Source organism: Phaethon aethereus (assembly GCF_964289735.1).
Source record: "Phaethon aethereus genome assembly, chromosome: 9".
Lineage (NCBI taxonomy): Eukaryota > Metazoa > Chordata > Aves > Phaethontiformes > Phaethontidae > Phaethon > Phaethon aethereus.
In genome coordinates, this window is record NC_138585.1 from 2,615,665 (window position 1) to 2,643,660 (window position 27,996).

The following is a 27,996-nucleotide window of genomic DNA, read 5'->3' on the forward strand; positions in this document are numbered from 1 at the left end:
GGGACTACCAAAAATCAGTGAAATATGTTTGGGAAGCTGAGAGTCTTTTGGATCATGGATGCTGTGTTTATGGAGAATACAGTTGAAAGCCTGTTGATCACCCTGACCTTGTGACTTATATGGAAATGCTTAAAAGTGCATGCCCAACCTTAGGAATGGGCTTCCACTGATGCCCAAATAGTCACTATAAAATAAATGAAAGAGGCAGCTAGATTGCAATATGGCCAGAATGTCAAATTCTTAAATTTTTAGGACACTCAGTGCAAAAGGCCAAAGAGGATGGATACATAAAACCACAGATGCATTCAGGCTGGTCCCAGTCCTACCCCTCTCTGCCCAAGGGCCAGACCAGGGTGCTCAGGGCTTTGTCCAGTCAGGTCTTGAAAACTGCCAAGGATGAAAACTGCACAAACTCTCAGTGTCTGTTCCAGTGCTTCACTACTCTCATGATGAAGATACTGTTGGCTTTTTCTGCAAATTTTATGTCCACATTAGCAGCACATTCCTTTTATGGAAGGAAGTCAGAGGTAATCTTGTTCTGCTCCCGAGTTCTATACTTTCAGTTCTAAACTAGATTTAACATTAAGGGCTGTAGATGTGGGTACCTTACAAGTGTAAGTCAGGGGTATGATAAAAAGAACATCTAAAAAAAAAAAGTATATATATTTTCATGCTGTCAATTTATGTTACTTAACTTGGCAATGCAAAACCCAAAATCAAACAAAACCCCAAACATGTCCAGAAACAGAAGTTCTGTTTTTCTTCAAAAATGTTCAGATGAAACAGGAAACACCAATTGTGAAAATCTAATTTAAAAGTGTCAAAATGTAGCATTGTAGACAAATATTTTATATTGCTATAGTAACACACAGGTCCGAGCTATGTACTGCAGTACCACTTACTCTCTTGCCAGTGCCTCTGCCTACTGGAGGATGTGCTTCAGCAGCTTGTCTGATTGTACACACCATCAGCTCAATAAGAGCACTCTCCTGCCGGTCAGACATTGCTATGGAGGTAAAAGAACAAGTAATATCAGTTCTGATGTGTGTGCAAGATACCTTAAAAGATGACAAACCTGTGAATGCAGTTGTAAAACACAGGGAATAGAGAACAACAGAGACAACGTCATTTTGTCCCATTTAGAACACCAAGGCTTTCTTGCCTGCTCTTTGAATTACCACTCACATCTTCTCAAAATGGATATGGCCGAACTGAAAGAAGTCCAGAGAAATGTAATCTGGAAAAAGGATGAGTGAACTGGAATATAACAAAAATCTACAAAATAAAGAGGGTGATGGAGGACAGAGAGCGACTGACTGTTCACTGTCACTTCCTTGTAAGATATTCTCACCGTCATGAATTATTATTTCTGTTCTTTGGGAGTACTTCTGGTCACGTCTAGAGGATCAAACCTCACTAGGCTATGCAGAAACAAAGAACCAAAGTGCCTAATTTCCTAAGGAAATTACCATATAAATACAATTATAGCAGATGGATATCAAAAGGGCAGATTTTGAAACATTGAGATGAGGAGCACATCGTGCTAGGAAGCAGTAAGAGTACATCGGCTTTTCAACCACCTAACCCCTGTGAAAGTCCCTGAAGCAGGAGAATCCTAAAGGATTAGGAAGGATCTTGAATGACACTCATTACCATTAGGGACTCTTTTGCCACCAACCTTCCTGGCTACCTTGTGCACAGAGATCTGTTATTAGTGAAAGGAGATTCGAAACTAATGGCAAAAGAATCCCATCTTTTTTTTTTTTTTTCCTTTTCACTTGAGAATTCATAAGGTTTTAACATTGTCTAGGAAAGCCCCATATTTCATGAACAACACCTGAAGTGCTTGTTTATTCAAAATTGTATTAGCTATTTAATTTATTGAAATGTTCATGTATACACTAGTTATTTGAACATTCAGACAAGAAGTCATCCTAGCCTTTAATATTAGGGAACCACAGTACAGCAGACTTCACAAGATGAAAAATAGAGTACCAAAATGCTACTTTTGAAGAAAAGTGTATTAAAAATGGATTAAACTATAATCTTCTTCAAATCTGCATTCTAAACAAACCACAACATAAATACCTCTACTGCCCACAGTGAAACATCTTTTTAAGGAACAATTAACAATATTGTGCAATATCAATAAAGTACAGAGGTTAAACAAATACCTTCTTCTCCTTGGACTGGTTCCTCCAAGAGCAATTCTGTCATACATTCCCAGTCCTTCAACAGTTCTTGAGAGCTCTCCCACAAACTGTCTACCAAATAGGCTGCATGTTCGTGCAACTAGAAAATCCAAAGCAACTATCAGTGCAGTGTTCTGGTACAAGCAGCAGTTCTTCAACTTTCACAATCATTTGGCCATGGAGAGTGTCCTGGGCATGTACTCTTACATTAGTGGGAAAGAAAATCCAGTTTGAAACTAACTCTGGAAGGTCTTCCAACTGAATGCTACAACTGCACAGCAATGTGGCTATGTTTTAATAGAAAATGGAATAAAACCAAATTGATTTTCTTTTCCATAAAGCAGCTTGGTTTGGGGGGGTGGGCGGAATCTTTCTCAGAGTTTTGACCTAGAAGACATAAACTTACCTTTCCTCACTTTCTTACTGCATTATAAAAAAGGAGAGATGGTGAGACATGAGACTAAGAGAGAGTAATATACTCGTTTTGAACAGGCATTTCTCTTTCATACATGCTGCTACATGCTCTGAAAACAGTAGCAGAAATCCTACTAATTTCAGGGGGTATGTAATTAACACTAACTTTAACTGCAAAAAATGTTTTTACCTGAATTAACACAACTGTTGTGAAGTGAGAAAAATAATCCATAGGCTGCTACTGTTTTATAAGCTGATCTTTAACCACTACCAGAAAGCAACAAGCACAATATGCAGTTCTCATTTGCTTGCCAGACATGGGACTTACTCCTTAACTGTAAAACATCCAAGAGTGTACATTTACACACCCAAGAGTGTCAGTACATTTACTTACTCTTCTGTTTCTAATAGCTTTGGGCAAAATGTCATGCGCCACAGAGCTTACGGCTGGTGGTCACAGGTTTGCCTGTTCCCTCTTCTGAATGCACCCTCTCAGATTGCAGTGCTTAAATCTTCTAGTCCTATACAGATACGAACTCCCAATTCCACTAACTCTTTATTAAAACTGGAGTCATAATATTCTACTTTGTTCCTAACAACTCTCTCAAAAACAGCAATAGCAAAAACTGGCCCTGAGAGAGAAGCGATCTCAGGGAGCAGCATATGGCTTGCAGGGGAAGGCTCTTTGCTGATCAAGGCTTTGGGAGCAAACCTGAGTTTCTTTTCTCCTCAGGATAGACAACCTTAACACTAGGTAATCACACATGCTCAGATTTAAGGTATTTTCACCAGAAAATACAATGATCTACTACAGTGTAAGCTTTTAAGAAGCTAGAACTAAAAATACATTCAGATAGCAGGCTGAAGGCTCACACAAGTAGGCTTAACTCATAGGTTTATAAGGTGTTGCTAAAAAATGTTAACATTAACACTGTACCTAAATGTTATCCTTCCTTCTCAGCATCTGACTGTGTTTCTTTTAATTCTCACAGTCAAGTCTCTTGTTCAAGGATTCATAACAATTAAAATATCCTACTGCAATACCTTTCCTTTTGCTTTTTACCCCTATTCTCTAGAGAAACATTTCTGCATTCCTTTCTGTCTTCCTTGGCCACCTATTCATTACCAAATGTATCATTTTTAAACCTTTCCCGCTCTACAGAGCATCCTGTACCTGATAGTTTATCTTCTCAAGTTTTCCTCCACTCCACTGCCACTCCCCACCTGAATTAGTATTAGTATGTCTACCATAAAGCTTCCCACATATGCCCTCTCTATAGACCTAAACTATGAGCACAATCCCATCCTGAATGTGTTCATCAAACACTTAATGTATGCTTGCAGTCTCCATCCTCCAGCTTTTTCAAGATGCAACTGCATAAAGCCCTGAACAACCTTGTCTAATCTAACAGCTGGCTCTGCTTCGAGCGAACGACCCTCAGGTCCTTTCCACTCTGAATTATTTTATGATTCTAATCATAATTTGAGATACTATGTAATTTTTGTTCCGTTCTGGTTGAAAATAATTTACTCCATAAAAAGTAACTCCAGAGGTATACTCCTTACACAGTTATCTTAAAAAAAGAACCAGTTGTATTTCTACGTAGCAATGAATCCTGGAAGCCACCATACTATCAGCAATGCAGTAGAGTACAGCGGGGACATGCAAGAGCAAAATAAATCATGAAGAAGATTTTGAGTTGAATTTACTTGATGTACAAGGAAATGGGGGGCAGTGTAGAGGACATACAGCATTTCCTTTTTTTCATAATTTCAGAAAAGACAGACATCTTGTTATGTATATTGATAAATCACTAGTTAAGTTCCAGGCTCTATTAAAAACATGTAAAGTTTAAAAATGAAATTTTTTACCTCACTTTCAAGAAAGAAAAGAACCAACATTCTAATAAGGTTTCCATTTGGACTATTTCGCCCCCTCCTCTTTGCTAGAGCCTCTTCAGCTTGGGGATCATGTCTGCTGAACAGTCTAAAAATAAGCAAAAGGAGCTATCATGTTTATAAAAACAAATCTCATTTGTGCAATAATATGATGAGCATTCATTCTTGATAGTGTAATTTGTTCATAAAACACAGCAAAAGTATCTTAAGCTACTTCTTTCAAGGGAAAGAGGGCATGACCTCTGCCTGTCTGAAGAGATGAATTTTTCTTCAGAATCTTCAAGTTCACAGGGATGGAAGAATTTCACACTGGAAAAAGCTCGCAAAAACATATTTATATTGAAGGATTTTGCACAATTTTTTATATTTGCATAATTTGTACAGTTTTGCATTTTTAACTTATCAAGTCTTACAATGGTGATAGCACTTATTCCACTAGTGCCTTAAGAACTCTGGCGGTGTCTTCAATGTGGTCACACTGACTGGGGTGTGGTATGAACAAACTTGACATCCCGTTAAGCAACCAACCTCAGGTACCAGTAGCAGCATAAAGGAAAAAGCAAGCTACCAGTCAATTATTTGCTTTTTTTTTCAGGTAAATTATACATTCTGCATTGAGTTCCCTGATGCATGCCTAGTTCCAAACTTACTCTCAACACTCAAATTTATTAGCTTCAAGAGATCTCAGATGTGCCTACATTACAGTAACAGCAACGATTGTTCTACTTCGAGAAGTTTTTGAAAACTGTTCCTTGCTTTTACAGTGGAACCGCAGTCACAAAGCAAATTAGAAATGTGAAACACAGTATTCCCGACTTCACTACTGTAATTCACTGAAAAGAGAAGGATGAGTTATACACAAATGTTGTATTTTAGTTAAAGACATCACCTCTTCCCCCCTGCTTATCTTAACAGATAATGAATGAGCACCTCTGCAGGTGCTGAAATATCTTAAAAATATCTATAAAAGTATCATGCACCTTGGGGTTGAGTCAGTGATCCTCTGTAGTATTTGATTTCCTTTGCTAACTACAGAGAGAAAGTTTAATGACTAGCTTACACGTAGAAAGCGATATTTAAATGTATAAAATTAGGTGACATGAATCCCACCTCAAATGCCTCAAGTAGATTTTAACTTATTTAAATGGAGCACCAGCTCGTATGTGTGAGCAGGAACAAAGAGAAAATGAGTGTAAGGAATGGAACAATCTTCTCTCAGTGCTGTTTACCTTGAGAAACATTTCTAGGACATAGCATAGTATCTCGCTGTAAAGAAAAGCTAGGATAAAGTTTTGTCTTTACACTAAGTGCACTAAGGTGTAGATATGTCTTCATTTACCTTCGAGGCATTTTTCAAAATTATTTTGTCACACATTGATTAACAAAGGAATTTCAGTATACACTTTTAAAAAGAACCTAACCCTTCCCTGTAACTTGTAAAATGTCAGGTAGGAAACTAAATGTAACTGAATTTTGTAAATTAATTTCTTGGAACACATAAAGCCCGATCACAAAGATGGAATTCCAGACATCCACCAATGAAAGCTTACAGTTACAATGCGAACCTCTAAATCACTAATAAAACACAGAAAACTAGAACACTGGCAAAGGAAAACAGATATTTTTATGACATTTTTTTCTATCACGTATCTTGTCATGAAAAATCAGATAACCTGGATTCTGATATAAATACTCTACAAATATATTAAAGAACTCTAATGTCACAACCCATGGGGTGAAAAAATAAAATTACTGCTAAAAGACTTTACTGCAAACACTAAAATGAAAAGGTTGACTACTAAGATGTGGCAATGTCCTGGTTATAGTTACTGATGCGGTGTGATTCACATCCATGGAAAACCTAGCTCATTTCCTTTGTCATAGTGGGTATGTGAAAGCTGTAACCATGGTGTAATGTATTTTTAGGGAAAGTCAGTGAGTTTAGAAACAACTTTCTTAATTATTACTACATAAAAACCTCTCAAGTTCACAATTTAGAAATAGACTGGTTTAAAACTTCATAAAAATTATGACTGCCTATCAGGTAGACCATCAGGGATGTATAGGCCCTATATATTTTCACAACAGGAATTCAGCAAGAGCTGCAGGATTTAAACCAACTTTAGAGGTATATGCAGCTTTTGTATATTTAACCCTTGAGGAGTTAGGAAAAAGTGATCTGAATTATAGAACAAGAAAAATGTAAATTCAGTTTCTTCAAGTCTTTAGGTCTTGAATTTAAACAAGAGAGTAAGTATCTGTTTTAAACTAAATATCTGATTTGCTACTTTGGGATATTTCACTTTATTGCTTCTTTGCCTTTTGATCTTACTACTAGGAAGCACTGACAAATCTGGTCTTATTCCAGGGCACCTGATAACTTACTTTTTGTGAAGGAATTCCCCAGCTGCTACTGCAACAGGCCGGTGTGCTGAATACACCAGGTGATAAACATTCTCACAGTCTTCATTTGACAGAGCTTCTTCGCTTCCACTGAAAGAGTCAGAAAATAACACCTGAAGTAAACCAACTGTTTAATTTCAATCCCCTCACCTCCCATAACTTACTTTTGACAGCTACAAGATTGATTTCCTTCATACAAAATCCTAAATGGTTGAACATTGACTTCAAGGATCTTTGGTTCAATTTCTAAGTACAGAGACACTTAAAGGGCCTGTAAGACTGAAAGTTTGTCTGATTTCCTTCTACCAGTTGTATCAAACAAAAAAAAGAAATATAATTTTAAAAACATTATCACTGCTTGCAAATCTTGCCCTGCTTAATTATTTAGACCATGATGCTAACTACAAGGCATATATTGCAAGATGCCAAATGCTCATTACTAAACATTATTCAACTAAAAACCTAGAATGTTACATGACGAAAATGTAATTGCTTGCTTAAGCTTATTTACTTCTATAGCAACGTCTGTTTGCTTTCAAGGTTATTAATTTTTAACGTATTCAAATCTGGGACTGGGAAAACGTGCTTCAGCCTCCTGACCTACTCCATCGTCAGGAGTTAAGTCTCTTCATGTGACAGTCCACTGTGATGTGCTCTTGTGTGCTGCGGGGCAGGAGGTGCCTCTCTGCTGGTCTGGTAAATAGGAAGGAATATTCCCAATTCCAGCTGCTAAAGGGGCCAGCCCAGGTGGATAAAACTGCCTCAGCAATGGGAGAAGACACAGAAATGCTCTGGGTATGGGCAGTAGAAAACTAAATCAGATAACGCCACAAAGTGAGGATACAGAACTAGCACTGGGCATCCACCCATGAAATCAACACGTGACCACTTTAGGACTGAATCATGGTGTGCATTTAGAATTACAATAATGCTGATACAATAAATTGCCCATCACTTTAACAGTAGTTATTGTGCTGACTAGATATAGACTTCATTTTCGACATCATGGAAAGATGAAGAGAAGTTTATTTTCTATTTATTGACAAGAATAAGCCACCTTTTACCCTTGTCTTGGGTAAACAACATAGTTGGGGCTTCTGCAGTTTCTGAGCTCAAGGAAGATTTTGTGCGTGAGTTTTCTGAAACTCAGATGAACTTCCATTTTTCAGCAGTATTCTTGAAAAAATGCTATGAGCCATGGAACAATCATATTCCATCAGTGATATCAAAATATTACCACTGTTGCATACAGGAACATTACTTCCCTCCTTGTTTAGTCAGCATTCATCAGGAACATTTATGTATCAGGACTCTATACATCATTTGGCTACATACTACAAATAATTTTTAATTGGTAATTCCCACCACGATGTTCGTGAGATCTTTTTGGAGTTCCTACCTGCCAGAATATTGCCCTGTGCTGTTCAACGTGACCCATATTTTTCTGGTGCTAAATGCATTTTGCTATGTTTTCATCAGGCAACCAAAGAGAAAACAGGACAGGGAAAAAAAAAAAGGTGCACTGGATAATTTTTGACCTAAAATTTTGTTGTGTTCCCAAATGCTGCTAATAATGTAGGGAATAGATGTGTTCTACATCTCATTTCTGATCATATTTCTTATATTTGCATAAAAAATATAACACTAGATACAAGACTTCCTTTCTTCCTAGTATTACAAGTTTAATATCTGTGAAGCAGAGTGACCATAAATAAAAAAATTAGGTCCAGACTTCTTTACCTTAGTAAAAACGAAAAGCTAGTCTAATCTTTCATCCAAATTCTGTGTGTTCAAAAACGTTCTTGAAAGTGGAGCCACTGGGTCTAAAGTATGATGCAGAAATTCTATGCATCTGTTTGCAAAACAGATTTTTTTAACATAGGTTTTAATAAATATATAATAAAAGCTTAAGCACACTTATTAGGCTGCTGTGGACAGGCTGGTTTGAACAGTCAGCACGTGGGGTGATCTTTGGACTGGATCTTTGCCCCAGTGAAGCCACTGCACCTCTGTAACAAAAGGCTGGGCCCTGGAAGCATGTGTCCTCCTGCACGGCCAAGCGTTTAAAATTACAAGCTACCACTGCCACCTCCACATAACCCAAACAAGGATGCTGAAGCTAGCATCTTTTCCCCGTCAGCTTATTTACTCAACTTATTTTACAAGAGATGACTCTCTTGTCAGCTGTGTCAGATAATCAAATCTCCTAACACTGCGTCTTTACTTAGTTAGTGCTAGAGTTATTTTAGCAAACGTATCCCAAAGATACTTGTTTTGGGGAGGACAATCATTTTGCCCTTGGCAAAAGGTATAAACTCCCTTTGGCATTCTTCCACAACAATGGATGCACTAATAGTCTCAATACATTAATACATTTTTATACTTTGCCTATAGTATTTCCATCAGATGGAATATCTTATTTTAGCTTCACGACCATATTATTACATATTCAGTTCAACTTCATACTAGGTGTAAAGTAACACATTCCCTCCATTACACAAGCAAAGAAATCAAGTCAATTAAATATTACTGGCTTAGGTAACTTCCAAAGGAAATATATTGGCTTTAAGAAATACTCACTGAAGTATTAGCGTGACTAATCGAATGGCTTCCACCGCAACATCATATTCCTTATCAAGTGTCATTGATACAATGCGATCCTGAAAAGGAATTTTATTGCAGTGACAAAGGAGAAACACACAAACAGCTTTCAGATGAAAAATTCTACAGATTACAAAATAAATACTCCTGGGGAGAAAGATCTTCGAACTAGACACATAAAAGGCCTTTAATATTATTCAACCATTTAATGCACATCTTAGGAAGCTGTGTGCTATATGCACAATGGGACAACAGGCAAGTACACAGGAATGAGAACAAGTGCTTAACGAACAGTCCTTATCCTTGTTTGTTCTCCAGGAAACAAGCAAGCAGAGTTTGTAGTTGAAGCACTGTTCTGGACTGGTCTTGTTTAACAGTCCTTTCCTGAAAAGGAATGTGCTTGGGTTGGATGACAGCAGAAAAATTGCCCCGCTTCATTCCCCACCCCAAAACCAAATAATTTCAGAGTAATGAATGCTGCATATATGCATATTTGGAAATACTGTGAAGAAAATCACACCTGAATATATGCATCTGCATATTGCCCGTAAAGTTGTGGCCTTTATACCCAGCTACATCTTAAGATTTGAAGCTAATCTCAAGAATTACACTACAGACCTTCCACAGGAAAGCAGGACATTCCATGGTTTGGCTTCGTATTTTCCTATAATCTTTCTAGTAGAGACAAACACACCACTTTCCAATCTATTGTAATGATTTTATAACTCCTAAGGACCCTGTAGTCATGAGAAGTCTCCTACGGGTTTCTTTCCCCTTAGTTTCAGTTTGCTTACTGGCGACCAAAAATAGATGTGATTAGTGTATGTTGTCCTCCCTATCTGGGGAGAATTTCCATCCATCCAGAAAAATGCAATATGTCTTGATGTTCTTTGCTTGACTGATCAAGTTAATGAAAAGAAATTGGGCCATCTGAAAATAAAATTTGATTTCTCTGGCTTGACCTGATTCAGGAAGGACTATATGACATTTTGGGATGCGAAAAAATAGAAGTCAGGGACTGGAAAAGCAACAAGGGAAGCGTTAGGAAACAACAGTGAAAGTCACCAAGCACATATCAGGACAAAATAAGAGGTGTTCACCTCTTTTCTCTACTATTCCAGGCATTTAAAGGCTGAAGGTGAATATCAAACAACTGATGCTTATTTCAATATTGAAATTTAGGAATCGTATGTAAAGAATGCATTGTGGCTATCTCAAGTGTTACTCCTCAACAAAACCAGGTCTGTAGAGATACTTTGTGTCACTATGACTGAATGCACCTCTATCGATCACCATTAAGTTCCTGGGAAATTTGATGCATTTAACTGTTATATCTAGACAGTTTTAGAGACTGTGAGAAGTCCATGAAGAGACTCAAACAGTGAAATAACTTTCCAAACAGGAAATTCTGTGTATGGACAAGACAAAAAAAAAAATCAGTGTCAATTTTTCCTAAGGTCCTGGCCAAGGAACAACAGCTAACAACAATAACATCAAGAAAAAGAACAGCCAGAGATATTGATCTTAGAAGTTTCAGTGGAATTTCATATACTCCTTCAAAGTGTATCTTAAACTCCAGGATACCACAGGGAGAGAACTAAGTGCACACAAAGGAGTAAGCACACAAGTACAAAACTCCCTCTACACCTCTGAAAAAAGTCTGGAAAGGAAGGCATCTTCTCTCCTGCCTACAGAGCAAGAGGTCCTCTCTGAATTTGCAGTCCTTTTGGACTTTGAAGCCGACTGATGCTTTCATATTTGTTTCATGGCAGTATCTTCTTATCCCAAACCAATGTTCTCTTCTCGTAATTTTTTCCCAGAAACATCAAGCTTAAAATAAACGGCGTGGATGCGTCATTTCTTATTTTCTGCCTTGGTGCCAGCATCTCTGCGTGATGGCACCTGCCACCCAGCCACCATGGTCTCTGAAAATGAGATCTGAACACCTAATGCCTCTGGAAGGTGTAGCTTCTGTGGATTAGTGAGTTACGTACCCCAGCTGCTCAATCTGCTTTGAAATTTCCTGTACCACTGTACAGTGGTGGAATAGGACACAGGCCTGTATTTATAAATCGAAATCTTAATTTTTGCTGTCTATGAAGATCAATTTGCAATTTTGTATTAGTCTGTGAACAAGGCTGGCTGAAGAGCAAATCTATCTCCTTTTGCCTCTCAGGCTGTGGAGACAGCACTCTCCTGCAAAGGGTCAGAAAGAAGGACAGGAATTACATGGCTGCACCTAAATCTGCTGGTGTCTTGACTTTGGCACTGACTGTAGAAGAGCTAATTCACACCTTTTCCGCACAGCTTCAGTTAATGTTTGTATCAGACAGGACTTCTTGATGGAAAACAAAAGTCTCCTCTTTGACGCACAAAATTTTTTTGACGAGAAATGTTTATTTTCTAGTGTATCGCCTACTCCTAGAAACACAAAACAATGCCGGAAGGAACACACATCTTTCCTTTGGAGAAGTGACATTATCAGATCCCTGTCACAGCTATCTGGAAGGTGGTGAAATAGTAACACCCCAGTACGAGTCATTCTGAATCAAATTAATTTATACTTTAAAGAGCTAGAAGATCTCTAGAGAGATTTCCCTTGACAGTTTGAATGGATTGAGCTGAGTAACAGCTGAACTGTGCAGGTCGATTAAAGTCTGATGAGGAAATATAAATAAGTAGCCATGGAACTGAGAATGGCATTTAGGTCAATTATTTTTCAGGGAGTGGTGGTAGAGTTTGTGGTGGCAAGACATTTAAGTAATGTATCACAGATTCAAAAAGCATTAATTTGAAACTTTGCTCCATCCTGGTGCCAAAGGCCACATCCCTGTCAGCACAGCTGTAAATCCAAGTGCAGGCATTTGGACAATGCCAGCTTTTTGTTCTCTTGATGTGGCTGGAAACTGAAACCGATAAATCATATTAAACATATCTGTTCTGTAGGCTCACAGAGACTTTGAACTCACCATTCCCCTAATGTATTTCATAATGATACAGATTTCTGTAGTAAAAACAGCTTTAATGGAACAAAAGAAAGATCAGGATTTCTAACAGGGTTCCCTTTTGTCTGAATCTTTTCAGAGATTGAAGAGAAATGAAAATTCCTTGTGCCATTCTAAATCAAGAAACAATGCACAGGCTAACCTAACTTCTTCTGACAAAGAAGATTGTCTATGTTGTGAAAAAGCCAGGAGCAAGTATTTAGAAGTTTCATGTTCCTGTAGTTTTTTTGAAGTATATTACTGAGGAACTATTTCTCAAAGCGCCTCCAACGCTCTTGAAAAGTTTTGCTGGTGGATGGGACAGGTTCAGACTCAAAGCAGCATTTCCTCTTACAAATCATAGGAGGCTAAGAGAGAAGCACCCAGCACATTTTCTAGTAAAAAGAAGCAGATATAGAGACTATAAGAGTTTTAGTGGCCTGTTTAAAAATAATCAAATTACAGAAGGAGCAAATATAAGCAAATCTGTAAGTCTGCATAGATGGAACAAGAAAGGTAGCGGAGTTGGAGGGTTCATTTCTCTGGAGAGTTACCTAGTATTTCTGGTTGTTCTGAGATGACAAGCAAACCAGACTTATGGAGGCATTACAGAAGTAGTCTGAGGTCTGAACCTGTTTGCCAGGTACTCTTCTGTGAGAGGAAACTTTGTCTTTACTGCAGCAGTCCCAGAAACTGACTTTATAAAATTAGAAGAATCCAGGCCCTCAAGTGATCTCACGAAATGATCTAGTTTCATCTCCTACTTTAAAGTCAACTATACCTAGTTCATTCCCAATAGATATTTATTTAATCTGCCCTTAAAAAAAATCTCAAATGAAGGAGATGATTAATAAAGAGTCTGTTCTATTATATAACTATCATTTTGGACAAAAAGCCTTCCTTAATATCTAGGCTTTACTGCAGATTAAGCATCTTTTTTCTCCATCTCAAGTGAATGTGGTAAAAGGCAGGTTACCATTATGTTTTTACGAATCTTTTACATACAGGGAAGATATGACAGGTTTTCTATATTTTGTGCTTTCCTGGATTGACCTGAAGGAGTTAATAGTAACTGCAATGACAGACAAAACCAGTGAAGCAGTATAAAATCCACAGTGAGAAGTTTTAAAGTCTCATACATAGTAGTTATTTACAAGTATTTAAACCTCCAGTTCTTTTCTGAACAGCATTTTGCACCACCATTATAATCATGATTTAAACAAGAATAAATTAGTCTTTCCTTGGGGAGTAGCCTTTACCACAGTTCTGTGCTCTCTAGAACACAAAAGCGATGATAAAAGGTGCCAACTGATGTGGCGACAGTGCCTGAAAGCTTTCTTTGCAGAGCATCCAAACAGAAGCAATGACAGTATTTCTACACTCATCTCTCTAGATACTTCACTTGTGAAATAAAGCAGACATGCCACAAAGTGAATTAACAGCCACATTCTCATGAAGATATTAAGCGAAAAGTCATCATGTTTGTGCTAGTAAAAAAACCAATGAAATATTCCTCCAGTACTTATCTCCTAAACGGGACAATCATGCTCAGGGTTTGTCTACAAGCACAATGTAAACTCCTGTTCTGCAGCAAGGTATTTCACTGTGCAGAAAATTGTGATGCAGATCAAAGTATCTCTTCCTCCAAACACAAGCACATATTCAGCTGAAAAGCTGTCTTATGTTGTTCTTTTGTTACAGGCTGTTCCTTTCAAATGTATTTTAGATTGTGTGAAACACCCAGTACATGTCCTTAAAATTCAATAAACCTAAAATTAAATAAGTACAAGCAGATTAAATAATGACAACATATAAGCTATCAATAATACAGACAGATAAATAATCATCCTGGCCAAGCCTGACAAATCTTACATGATAAACACTGTAAAATGAATTTGGCTTAATCTCAGCATTCAGTAATACAGTTTTACTACTGCCGTTACAAGCCTCAACACAAACAAATGAGTTCATTTTTGCATTTAATATACATGACTCAAAGATCGCAACAGGATGAGATAGACAATACTTTACTTTTCTGTACTCCTTCCAAAAATTGTATTTACTCTTACCTTGAATCTATTAGTGAAGAGCTCCAGTTTTGGAAATAACTCTCTGTTGGTATACAGACTCTGAAGAGCTTTCAAGCACTTCAACCTCACTTCACCTTGCTAAATAAAACACACTAAGATTAGCTGATAGAATACCCTAATCAAATGCACATGAATAATATCATATTGTAATTTGTTTAATGTATATTTAAAATTTTATGCAAATGAGTTTCCCAAGCCAATTTGCAATTCAGCCAAGAAACAAAAACCACATGCAGCTGCCTACAAACAATGTTAAATTTTCACCCTATTTGCATGTATAAAGAATTAAATGTGCCATCATTTAAACATCTGTTACTGTTTCCCTGTCAAGTAACTCCACAAAAAGATAAAGAATGTAGCACGTAAATACAAAATAAAGATGTTTTATCTCAAGGTGGTTGGTGAAGACTGTGCGGCTATTTATCTTTAGGGAAGAGACTACAGGTAACTTCTGCCTGATATCTGGCCTTTACAAGTCAATGCACAAGCGTTCAGAATGACTGAGCAGGGGCTGTGTGAAGCCCACTCAAGCAACTCAGCCGTCTCCAAGCATTGGCTTTCCTTTTTCCAGGGACAGAAGGAATACACACTGGATTTATTATTCTGAAATTTTTTAGAAGTTGAAGGATGCAAAAGGCCCGAGAGACCTTCCAGTGGGGAGCAGGCTGCTGCCACAAGAACAATGCATCTAAGCCACAGCCTGAGGAACCCTCGGGAAGAAGAGCAGCTTGTGTCTGTCTGTCTTGAGTTTTTCTGGTGGCAGCAGCTCATTCCCAGCTGCTCTTTAGACGGGGATTCCTTTGATCTGGTGGGCTGTAGGCAGAAAATGCAGGCAACACGAGACAGTGCCTATGGATAAAGGTTTGCCATCAATAGGAACACCAATGATAAAGAGAAGGGCTGGATTCTCTGGGAACATGCACATCACCTGGCTGGCTGCAAATGTACAACTTGGCTCAATTGCATAGTCTTGGCAGACTATGGGTTCTTGTTGAAAAATATCAGTAGATAGCAAAAAGGTTATAAACACAAATCTGCTCAAATATAATCTGTAGAGTTCACTGCAATGTGAACTTACTTTTATGAAAGTGAGTACACTACCAAGTCAAAGGCCTTAAGCTGCTCAAGAACTAATACGAATTACTGAACTTTATAAATAGAATTGCATACCCAGAGGGCTTCATTTCTGAGCCTGTCTATTCTATAATCAAGTCTGTATTTAAAAAACTGCTCAGGCTAAAAACTGAAAGAACATTCAGAGACTGACATAAAAACAAAAGCTAAAAATCCTTATTTTTAAGTTTCTTTCCTCCTTCGCACCAATTTAAAAAATTGAAATAGAATATAAAAGAAGGACAGAAGTTGAAAGGAGGATTTTCAGAAGAACTTTTCCTTGAAGAACTATTGTTCCTGAGAAATCCTCTCCTTGTATCTGCGAGGAGTCTTTGAGCACTCATGCTCTCTTCTAGGGATCTTTTTGACTACCACTGTAGAGAAACCCAATGAGATGAGTTATGTTTAAAGGATCTACCAGAAGATCTTTACAAGGTACAGAAAAGAACTTTCTTGAAGAAAAAATCTATACGGATGTGACCAACTACTAAATAAACACAGAGAAATGCTGCTTGTCATTCTTCTTTCAATGGTACCTATATTGCAGTACCAGAAATGGTGTTTCCTGTGCTGTCTGGCATTCAGAAAGGCCAGGATCTCTGGAGTCATCACTAAGCATTAGAAGAAGATGTAAGCCTCTTAAGGCCTTAGCTTACTTAGCCACAGAAGATCAGTATCAGCGTTGGCAAGTGATGAATGCTACAGAGCAACAGTGAGGTAGCAGGTTCAGTTACAGCTCCACTGAAGACTGTCCCACTTGTGAGCAGATGGCTTATTCAGCCCGTGCTGTAGTCCAAACATGCAAAACTCTAAATTGATTAGGTACAGAAAAAAAAGCAGTGCCAGCAGCAATGAGACCCAAGACTCGTGCAGATAAGGTTTGGAGTCCCCAGGGAGTCTAAAGCCCTTCACCGAACACTGTGGATCAATGGTCCCAGAGTTAAGTTCGGGCCCAATACTGAGGGTCTCTGCAAGTCTTAGGTGAGCAAATCAAGCAAGGTAGATAGGAAGCAAACCTGAGAACATTTGGTACTTGCATGGCCTGCCAGGAGACTGAAGCCAGATACTAACAAAAGCATACTGAACCAGGCTACTATCCCCTGGCGCTCACCAGATCTGAGGTAGAAGACAAGTGAGTGTAGGAGCAGGTGAGGAAGAGAGAAAGGTTGTGTTACACCTGGTCCCTCTAGCTGACAGCAGAGGCCCTGGAGACACAGAGGCAACCCCTGGAAATGACTGCCTTTCTCGCAAACAAATGATATGAGGAGGACCTTCTCTGATAATAAAAAGGTCTGTTTTTTTTAACTGTTGGTCAAGGATGGAATTCATCTCTTGGGAAAAGAAAGAGCCCCTGCATGTCAGCTTGCTAATCCTATTAAGATGGTTTTAAAATAGAGTCAGCGGAGATTAGTAACAGGAATCCACAGGGAGGCATGAACAGCAATGACCCAGACAAGAGTCCAGAAGAAAAGGTGTACATGGATACAGTGCACTAAGTCCAGAATAGACGAGTAGAATGTCCCACAGATCATCAACATGCCAGACACGAGATGCTTCTTGAGTAACTATGAGATAAACACCCCAAACACTTTCTGGGGAAAGAAACTTCCCAGAAAGAAATTTCCTATCTAGCAAGGAGGTAAGCGGGTAAGAATGCTAAAGTTAGGGTAATTCCTAAGAAACTTATGCCAGGGTAAAAGCTGCAAACACAGGGATGCAGAGCAAGGACAGAAAGGGACTAACTTAACTGAGAGATGAGCATGTATAACTTATTAATTAATTGGGAGGTTGAGCACAAAAGGAACACAAAAAATAGAAGGAAGAGAAAATAGAAAATACTGGGCACAGTATGGAATAGACACACGAGGTAATAAAGAAAACTTTCTGTAAGTATCTTTGTAGCACAACAAAGAAAAGTTAGTTTGCTTTGAAGGAAGAGGAAAAAAGTAATTGTCAATTTTTACATGCACAGTGGGTAGGAGAAGAAATAAAATAAAATTACAACACAGACTTTAGTTTATGTGAGGAAGAACTTTTTAGTGGTAAACATAGTTAGGCACTCAAACTGCTACAGAAAGCTGTGGAAAAAATGACACTAGAGGGTTTTTTTAGAAAATATGAATGTCAATGAGAAACATTGGATATACAGTGAACTCTGCTTTAAGCAGGAAAAGAATAAGCAAAAATACTTCCCCGACTAGATTTTAGCCAGATTTTCTGCAATTCTGAGCTGAAGTTCATAGTAAGTATGAGTCAACCCAAGGCAGCAACTATTTACGACTATGCAATACCTTTAATTCTGTTAAAGAAAATGAGCATCTCTTTCCAGCTATTTTTGTGTAGTCACATCTATGCTTTACAGACAGAAGAACATAGCTGAAAGGAAAGCCTTACCATTTTCTAAATAATGGACCAAACATTTGCATTATCAGCATTCTAACAACTAAGACCTTCCATTCTCCTGAGTTTCATCTTTCAGAAAAATATACTTACTTGGGGTTTTGTCCAATTTATAATTGTGACACTTGATTATTGCTGAATCCTGAATTTATCCACACTGACATCAGTTCTATGCATGCCTCCTTCTCCAGTCTAATTATTCCTGTAAATCCCCTTTTCTCGAAGTGTTTTTAGGTAACTATGTATTTTTATTATTTTTGTTATCTAAAATTCTTTTTCATTAATATGAGAAATGCTTCACACTAATACTTCATTGCTAACGTTTTGTTTTATTTACAATTTGAAATTAGAACTTAAAACAAAAACATCAAGTGTTTATTAACACTGTTAAATGACAAACATTTCTCCTATTTTCCCTATTTTTTTTGAGAAAATCCTCCAGTCACTCCTGAGCAAAAAATTGTTACCACTGCTAATGAAGCAAAAATCAATACATACACCTTTCATGATAGCAGTGTGGGGTAGCCTACATTTGTCTGAGAGAGTCATGCTCTACACAAAACTCTCTTTAACATGGCAGCCCTGTGAAAAAGAATCCATTCTGATGGCAGCACACCATTTTCATATTTTTTAACATGCTAATCACAGGACTCAAACCAACACTCTGGAACTCTTGTGCAAGTCTCACAGTGATCTACAGCCTGGCATCGAGCCAGCTCAGATTCTTATTAATGTTCCATACAGTTGATAACTGCTGAGTGTCAGTTTGCCACCTCCCAATGAGAACCAGACTTCTCTTAACATTCAGGGATACCACAGCTCCAGAAATGGTAATTTAAGGTGCGCTGCTATGTGTCAGCTCACACACCAGACAAAGGCTTAGATCACACAGAGATGATGACTTTTTGAGTCCCCAGAAACAGTTTTAAGTATTTTTTTTTAAGTAGGTGGGTGGGTAGCCGGGTGGTCAAGAGCCATTTGAGCAAAGTCGTTTCTCTCTTTTCACACTTCATGTTTCTTCTTTTGGATTCTTCCAATTACTTTTTTGGTGATTAAGGGTATTCTGCTCTTTTTAAAAATGTATCAGGTTTTAGCAATAGATAATTAATTTGCTCAGCTCTTTGCCCTACTATATTTCTGCAGACTGCACTGTTTGGTTTTTTCTCTTGTGTAGCAAACTGAGTATCTTCAATCCCACAGTTTATGGGACGACTGTGATACACCGTGTTGTATTTTGATGCTCTAGGGTGGTATACTTTGAGGTAATCTGCTGCCTAATGACAGAAATAGTTACACTGCCAGAGAGGAACAGATGAAGGTGTCCTGCAGTGCATTAGTAGCTATGGCAGGAGTATTCCCGGCAGGAGCAAGCAGTTGTGCTCTCCCTGCACAGGCCCACTCTATACCATTTATGAAGATACTATGTATCATCTGATGCATTTTTTTTAATTTTCTCAAGCTTTTCCAAAACCAAGGAAATTACGTACCAAGGAGATTTATATAAAGGTAAGCATTCGAAAGTTTGGAAAAACTACAATTTCAGTTTATATATAACCTTAATAAAAACAAGTTCTAGTTTTTCATTCTTTTAAGATAGGATGCCATCACTATGAAGTATTCAGAGGACCCTGGGATCATTCTTTTCACAGAAATAGACAATAAGTAAAGTAGAGGCATGCAAAGAAGGAAAAGGCATTTTCTTATGTGTTAGGAACTGGTTGAAGAACCATGACTGTCCGGGTCTCTAGAGACACAACTACGGTCTCAGAACAGTTCCATGCATCAATGAGGCAGGTGAAAATTCAGACTGGACAGTTTGCTTTAACACTTATTATAGTTTTAGATATTTTTAATTTATGCTCTTAGACCCATGGGAATGAAAAAGATGCTTAAGAGGAGAGAAAGGCAGAACAAGAAACCCATATTCAAATGAGAAAGCAATCTATATAAAAACCAAAAATCCCTATAGACATTCATCTGAAATCTGGGAAAGAGGCAGGATTAACATACAAAATATACACATTTCTGAAATTAGAGAACTAAACTTCTGCATCCTACCTCTGAAAGACTACACTGGAGCTACTACAAAGAAGGGTAAGAACTGTATCTTCCCAGTGGTTTAAATTTGTATGTTTTCTGAAGTAGAATATGAAACTGCTCATGAATCTCTTGCAATGTGGCCTCCTCTCTTTTTTGTAGAAGCAAGCTTCTAGAGGAGTTAATCATTTTGAGGTGACTTCTATTCATATGAAATGGAAATACCTTACGACTAGTGCCTCAGCTTTAATTTTTTCAGTATATTAAGCACTGATCATAGCAAAAATTATCTCCTGACCAAAGCAAAGCAACATCAAGAAACTTGGGTACTGGCCGGAAGTTTTTCAAGTAGTTTTGGAGGGTTTGCATTTTTAATTGGCTCTTATTCCATCTTTTTTCAATATATTCTTCCCATTGCACTTCCTTCCTATGTTCTGTGCCTCCCCAAATGTCTCTTTCTCTCCGTTCTCTCCCTTTTCATCCTTTGACACATGGCTCACTTGCCTCTGATTCTTCCTCTAGTCTACTTACTGTCTCTCTCTATATATTAAACACACACTATAAATTTTAAAATATCACCTACCACGTGTACCAGGATATTAAACACACTGATTAGCTAGTGATTTAAAGACTGAGAACCTCAAGGCACTTCTGAGGCCTGCAACAATAAATATTACAAAGCAAGCAGAGGCAAGAGAGTAGCCTGATGGAATTCTTCTATGTCTGTTCCAGATGGAAAACCATTTTTTTTTTACCATAGCACTGTAATTTAAAATTTGTCTGACATGAAAGAACATATTAATTTTAAAAAAGCTGACATAAAAATATATGTTAAGGCTTCAGGCAAATGACTAGACCCTGGCCTGAGGTTAAGCTAACCAAAGAGGATGTGAGAAACTATTGGATATGACATGAGAAATTGTTGGATGTGACAGATAAACAGTGTGAGAAGCTGACACCAGTCACAGACAGTGCACTGAGGAATGGCTGGATTTCACACATGGTTAAAGGGAGTTATGTGAGAAATGGCTGGACTTCACAGATACTACAAGGGGAGTGAGAACTGCGAAGTGCAACACTACTAGATTCTGCTCTCCCACTGGAAGCGCTACTCGGTGGAAATGTTCTGCTATGATTAGAGCGTGCTCCAAAAAATCCACTGCAATTATTCAAGGGATAGTTTTTTAAATTAAAAGATCTCCACCACACCTAAAATCCTAATCCTCCAGCCTGAGTAGACCTCCCCACTGATTTGGTAACTTGAAGCAATGATCTCCACCTCCTGAAGCATGCCTACTAGTGAGGCACACCAATGCTAAAAATGAGGTACACAGAGGGAGCAGCAGCTCTGCCCTTCAAAGCACGGCAATGGCCATGCCAGCCTGGCCATGTCCAAGCTTTAATGATAGAAAGTGTAGTATCCCTAGAGTAAACAGTGATCATGGTTGACTCTAGCAGTAAGCAGGATCTCCCCCCAGTCAAGTTTTGTAACAATGAGATGTAATGCAAAAGTTTGGGGAAAGTTTGTAAAGAAAAAGTTTGAGAACTACAGGTTTAGAGCAGAAAGACATCACATATCTAGTCTGTAAAGTACAGAGGATACTCTTAACATGTAAATTGCTGGTCCAGATCAAGGTAGGATGCAGATCCTTGTCAGCTATAGGCAAAGCAAAAGAACCAGTGGCAGCTAACTTCTTTCCTTAGCGAAAGCTAACATCTTTCTAACAGATCGTGTTCAGACTTCAGCAAAAGAGTGACTGAGTCATATCCTCTGTTAATATGCTGTCCGAAGTTATTGAAGCAATAATCTTTTTAAAGAATCAGCTGTTAACTACCGGTTATGCAAGTCCTCAGAATGAACTTGCAAACTCTCCCCCCTCCTCCAGCAGTGCCCCTAGAAAAAACAGAATAGTCTGAATCAGGATGTTGGAATTTAATAAGCGTTTCAACACTATAGGTAGGTCTCATCTGTTTTCTTTGGATAATGTTAGCAAAAGAGTTTAGAGTAGAACAAGCGTTTCTAGGGGTTTTGGTGTGAGTGGTAGGATGGATAGTCCCAGTTGCTGCCTGGTGTACAAAAACTCCATACAGTCAGAAGCGCAAAGTCCTGTTCTACAGTAGCGTTAGGAATGGGCTACTCTCGCTGCAGGAACGGAGTGGTAATTAGGCCTGTTGCCACCCAGCAGAGACGTGTTGCGGATACCACCAGTACAAAGAACTGTGGTGAGATAAGACAGAACCTTTGGATATAAATCTTTTTGCTTTCACCTGGTGTTTCAACAATTTCTTGAAGGAAAAGGTAAAGAGAACCTTGAAGAGATTCTTCAAGGGAAAATGAATTGATGAGAATTCCATTGGCTGTGGAGCCAGTGAAGTTCTCTTTCCTCTAACTATTGGGAAATGTTAATGGAAAACACATCTGGAAACCTCTTTTCCATTCTGCTTCAGACACAAGGTTCTCAGGGGTGATCTGAGGAGGCTTGTCTTTCTTTTGTAATCAGAAGAAAAGCACCATGGAAACATTTCTATTAAGATATTCTAACAGAGACTGAAAACACAAAAAGCACATAAAGCAAGCATGCAGTCTGGGACTACTGTATCCTAATTTAAATAAATACTTTGAAATAAACTGGTTGAAAGGTAAGTAACAGGCAAGAAAGAAGAACAATCTCTTTACAAATCAAAGATGATATACTAGACAATCCTTTGGTAGTATAACACCAGCTACCTACAGTACACTCTGCTATGTACAGTAATACACAGTACTTACCCTGTCATGTAGTGTCCAACCAACATATTTTAAATAACTATCATTCAGGAAGGCATCACTGTACATTTTCATCCAGACACCAATTTCTTCAATACAGACAGCTCTAATCTCAGCAATAGCATCACTAATAAGGAAAAAAGAAAAGAAAAAGAATTTAACCAGATTACAAACACATACCATTTACTTCTCATTCCCACTGCCCTACCTACAATATTTTGCTTTTGATGAACTTCACTATGTAGGGCCGGCCATTGTTCTCGCTGCTGTCTCACTGATTTTCTGTTCCTTTAGGTACTTAAACTCACTGATCTATCTAATAATTTCAAAATTTCTACATACAGATATATTTCTATTATCTCAAAAAATTCTTACCCTAGTTTGCTTCTTAATCTATTACTGCATCTTTTACCTCTCTCTTTTCAAACAGAACTAAGAATCCAAGCTACAAACCTCCTCTAAACAACCATTTCTGAAACATCATCACTGACATTCGCTGAGCAGGCTTGACTCTCTCCAGCTAGAGGTGTAGAACAATTGCACGGTGGAAAAAGTTACTTGGTTTAAGCAGAAGAGCCTGCCAGAGGGGCAAAATGGAATTTGCTATGTAAACAGATCTTGTTTCATGCACCACCTGAAAGGCCCCATAAAAAAACCAAGGAGAATGTTTACATTTCAGCATTGGTTTCTTCCAGTTTTCTTGCCTTTTTCCTATGTTCTGACTGTGGCAAGTGATGCAAGAGGCAAAGATGTATCTCAGGCAGACTTATCAGCTGCTTATTGAGGAGGAGCAGCAGGAAACTGTTTGGAGAGATCATCTAAAGGGACAGAAATTATTTCAATCTGATTGGCACTTTCCTGCCTGCCTGACACAGAGCATGACATATTTACTAATAATGAACGACAGCTAAACAACAGGAAAAGGGATTGCGGCCATCTGGCCCTTTAGTAATTTCATCTCCAAGACATCTGTTACTATGAGAACTCACTTGCGCCACTCCAGCTGGCACTGCTTCACAGTTACAGATTTCAGCTGTAATAAAAGAGGAAGATGAAGAGCCACTGTACAGAAGAAGGGAATGTCTGGTGCTTTACAAACACTGGCCTTGCTTATAATTGAGGCTCTTGTTCTGTATTTTTATAAAAAAATCTTTTTGGAAAAGTAATAAACATCAGTTTAATTCTAAAGCAGCACCAACAGAGCCCAAAAATGAAATCTAATTTATGGAAGGGGAAAAAAAAAGTAATTCCCAAGCTTCAAGCAAGAGAAGAATTGCAAAATAAGAGAAACTGTGTTTTTCCTAAAGCCTTCAGTTTTACAAAATATAAATAATAGGCATTCTATCTCATGCTCAAGATACTTACTGCATAAGTTCATACACACAAAATAGTATAACAAAACCATGATTACTCCATACTGTAACTGCCTATGCACTTCCAACTTCAGACTGGCCCAGCACCATTCTACTGTGTATGATCTTCCAGATACCAAGGTGAAAACCACAGGGTTTTCAACATGGCAATCAACTGCAGTATCATACATGACTAGATGTGACACTTCTGCAGTCAAGCCTCTGTTTTTCTCATTGAGCTTCAAATGATAGGGAGAAAACTGTACTGATATAACAGCATAAAACAAGCATTTAAAGCTAATGTATGAATATTAGGGGGAAATATGTAGGAATGCCACTATCATTTTCTCTTTTTGCCTACATGAAACACACCAATTCTATCAACTTCCAAACAGAATCATTAAAACTGGTCTATCAAACTCCCTGAAGACTATAACCTCAAAACCAAGGTAACTGTCAATCCACAATGTAGACAAGCTGCATCACAGGCAGAGTAGAGCATTAAATAAGCTGTCCTACAACCGATTTCTCAAATAGGTTTTAGATACTATAAAGATGAGTGTGCTAAAATATTACATTCAAGAGTTTGCACTATAAAAACTGCATTCATTATGGGGAATGCAGCCACAGCAAAGACAAGTTTCAATTAAAAACTATGACTATATTCTGCTATCTATATGTCTAATTGCATATTACGTCACGCTAAACTAGATTAGCAATTCTCTTTTATGGAATTATTTTTAAAACAAAATATAGGTGGAAGGAATCAGAATGCAAGACTTAAAGAACAATCTAAAAGACTAGTAAGTATGAATCAAGAAAAAAAACAAACAGGGGAGCCACATATGCAGCAACACAAAGTAGCCATGAAGACATTTCCGCTAGGGGATGACAGCCTGAGTCCTCACTTCCAAGTAGGTTATTTCACCACCTTATAAATTTACTAACTGTGAAGCATTTCGGAAGGATGTAATGGCAATTCCAAAAGAACCCAAGTGTCAACAGCTATTTAATCATGCAGCACAGCTAGCCAAAAATCAGGGAAAATTATCTTTTCTGTAAGAATGCGTTCAAGCTTCCCTCGGCGGACAGTGAAAAACTGATTCTAGATTCAAAAACTTCTCAGGGATCCCTACGCACTATGGAAAAATGCTCACTCTAAGCTGCTGTTTATAATAAAAACAAACACACAAGAAAAAAGAAAAAGTAAAAAGCAAAATACAGCTATTGAACTAATTACAAGATTTAGTATAATAAAAACACAGTATCTTCGGTATACTTGAAAATGAGAAAGAATCATGCATAAGGCATGTTAAGACTAGCAGAGTCAAGTTGCTGGAGAGGCAGAAGAACTTGTGAGACACCAATTTCCCACTCCACCACCATCTTGCAGGTAACTGTATTACCACTAAGAATCATTCGTCTTTTTGCAGGAATCACTAACATAGATACCATGGCCACACGATGCTGTATCAAACACAATACAGCCAAAAAGCCTTTATACCTTTGCTATGCATACGATCAATTGCTTGTTATTAAACTAGAATTCTTTTCTGGTAATTTTTTACACACTTAAATATATTTTAGCTTTTTGTCATAGTCATTATGGATTGTTCAGGATTTTTTAAAATATCCACTATTTGTGGATGACATTAATACTAATCATACCAGCACTGGAAGTACTTTTGGAATAATTCATGATAATTATTCATTATCGTAACTATAAATTAGTGACATACTTTTGTATTATTTGCCAAATGCTTCTAGAAAGGAACAGAATCTAGTTGAGCACAGAAACAAAAACTAATGCTGGATCTACAAATATTAGACAGAAAATATATTTAACCTTCTTTTCAGCAGAAACTGCAACGTAATGTCTATGTGATGAATGGGAAACAGCAAACTGTTTGCAGCAAAATTCACAACGTATGTCCCTACTCTACCAGTAAAGTGGCTCCCCATGATGCAACTTCATAAAAAGATTTGACAAAAGGGGATCAGGTCAGAAACTCACTCGTTCCTTTTAAAATTTTGGATTCAAAAGCCCATAAAACTCAGGACAAACAGGTTTTGCTAGTTGATTGTTTCAAAGCAACAATCATCAAAAGTGCCACTTTAGAATGTATTTCATGTTAAATTGCTCTCAAGTATTTTGATTAAGGCAAAAAGTATTCAGGACCCTGAAACACAGCATCTACAATGGATAACTGGGATATGTCAGGTGGAGACCAGTGTGCTCGTCAGGGTCTCGCTAGAGTGGTTGCCAGCTGCAACTCCTGGGTTCTCTCAGTCCATTTGATCACAAACTCATTTAGGTTAATCAAGACCAAAACTGGAAGCAATAAAAGCTAACCTGGCTGATCTGTACTGAAAGGGATGCTTAAATCCTTAAAGCATTACCGGTGTTGTGGGAAAACACCAAGGCAAAGGATGGAGATGACTAGCAGAGCAGTAACTGCTTCAAGACTTCTTGGAAACTCCTAAAAGGATGCCTGACTACACTCTCATTGCATGTTTGCTTGCCTAATATAACCATTGGAGTTGTTGCTTCTCACATCTCACTCTTAAAACAGAGAGAACTACAGATAACCTTCAGAAGAACATGGTATCACTCAACACGGCAAGTGGATATTAACAGAAAAAAAAAAGCTGTTTCAGTCAATTGGTTGGGATAAGAGTCAGTCTGTGAGAAAACTTTCTAACAAAGAGAGAAATGAGGGCCACTCACCTGCCTCTGGCATTCTTTGAGATGGAATCTCAAACTCCCAGTCAAAGGACATGAAACTGTGCAGCTCTACAATAATGTACCATTACCAATTGAACTAAACTATGCCTATCTCTTGGGCTGCTCGACAGTTTCTAAACACTTTGAAGATGTAGTTACAAAGACAACTGGACAAAATGTCTTTTTGACTTCTTTTTATGACTCACTCATCTCTGGAGCTGAATTAGGAGCCCATAAGGAAAGAAGGGTAAGAAAAACAAGTGTGCAGAGCCCACTTGCAAAATTCTGGTGAATGCTCACTGCATATCCCACTCCTGGGAGGGGTTTGTAAGCAGCACTTCCATTTCCAAGTAATTCTACACAGGGTGCTACTTACATAGCTATTTCAATAATGTGTTACTAAGCTGATTATCCAACATTCTTGAATTGTATTGTTTGAAGGCTGACTTGAATTTCAAGATGTTGCGCTACATAGCTCTAAACCAGTGTTTCTCAAAGACTTACCATACTAACACTTTTGCTTATATGAAGCATGATACATGGCTTTGTAGGAAAGGGAGCAGTGTGTGTTTTTAAACTTAATATTAAGGTCAAACCCTTATAAGTACCATGATCTAAGTTTTTGCCCTTCTCTTTTCTTATGCCTCTAAGCAACAAATGGTCTAGGTAATTTCTATCTGTTTTGTCAACATACATAAAAACGTAATGCATTTTCGTGTCCCCTAGGATGTGTGTTTCACCTCCTCAGGATAACATTTAGGGGGAGGGAAAAGGATTTTTCTATGGTTTTGTTCGGATTTTCATTTCCTTGGGCTGACTGGTTTTTGCTCCTCTCCATCTCTTACCTGCTTCCTCACCAGACTTCCATCTAATGTCCCCTCTCCCTTTTTTTCATGCAACACTTGTTTCCTAGAGTGGAACTCACGTACAGCTTGCCACTGTCATTCTATTTCCTCAGTAGGAGGGTAAGGAGCACCTTGGAATGAGACAGAAGCATCTTCTCTGTAAAGATGCCATCT

At 38.1% G+C, this 27,996-nt stretch overlaps 1 protein-coding gene across 1 annotated transcript in view; it reads right to left on the reverse strand.

The window, feature by feature from the left end:
- STAG1 (STAG1 cohesin complex component) overlaps positions 1 to 27,996 on the reverse strand; it is a gene marked incomplete at both ends in the record, with an annotated part of 149,631 nt that overhangs the window by 45,088 nt on the left and 76,547 nt on the right. Inside the window, 7 exons of the mRNA XM_082003812.1 lie at positions 903 to 1,006; positions 2,175 to 2,292; positions 4,479 to 4,593; positions 6,891 to 6,998; positions 9,489 to 9,568; positions 14,563 to 14,661; positions 22,904 to 23,027. Of these exons, the coding sequence (XP_081859938.1) occupies positions 903 to 1,006; positions 2,175 to 2,292; positions 4,479 to 4,593; positions 6,891 to 6,998; positions 9,489 to 9,568; positions 14,563 to 14,661; positions 22,904 to 23,027 (748 nt within the window). The remainder of the gene's footprint in view (positions 1 to 902; positions 1,007 to 2,174; positions 2,293 to 4,478; positions 4,594 to 6,890; positions 6,999 to 9,488; positions 9,569 to 14,562; positions 14,662 to 22,903; positions 23,028 to 27,996) is intronic.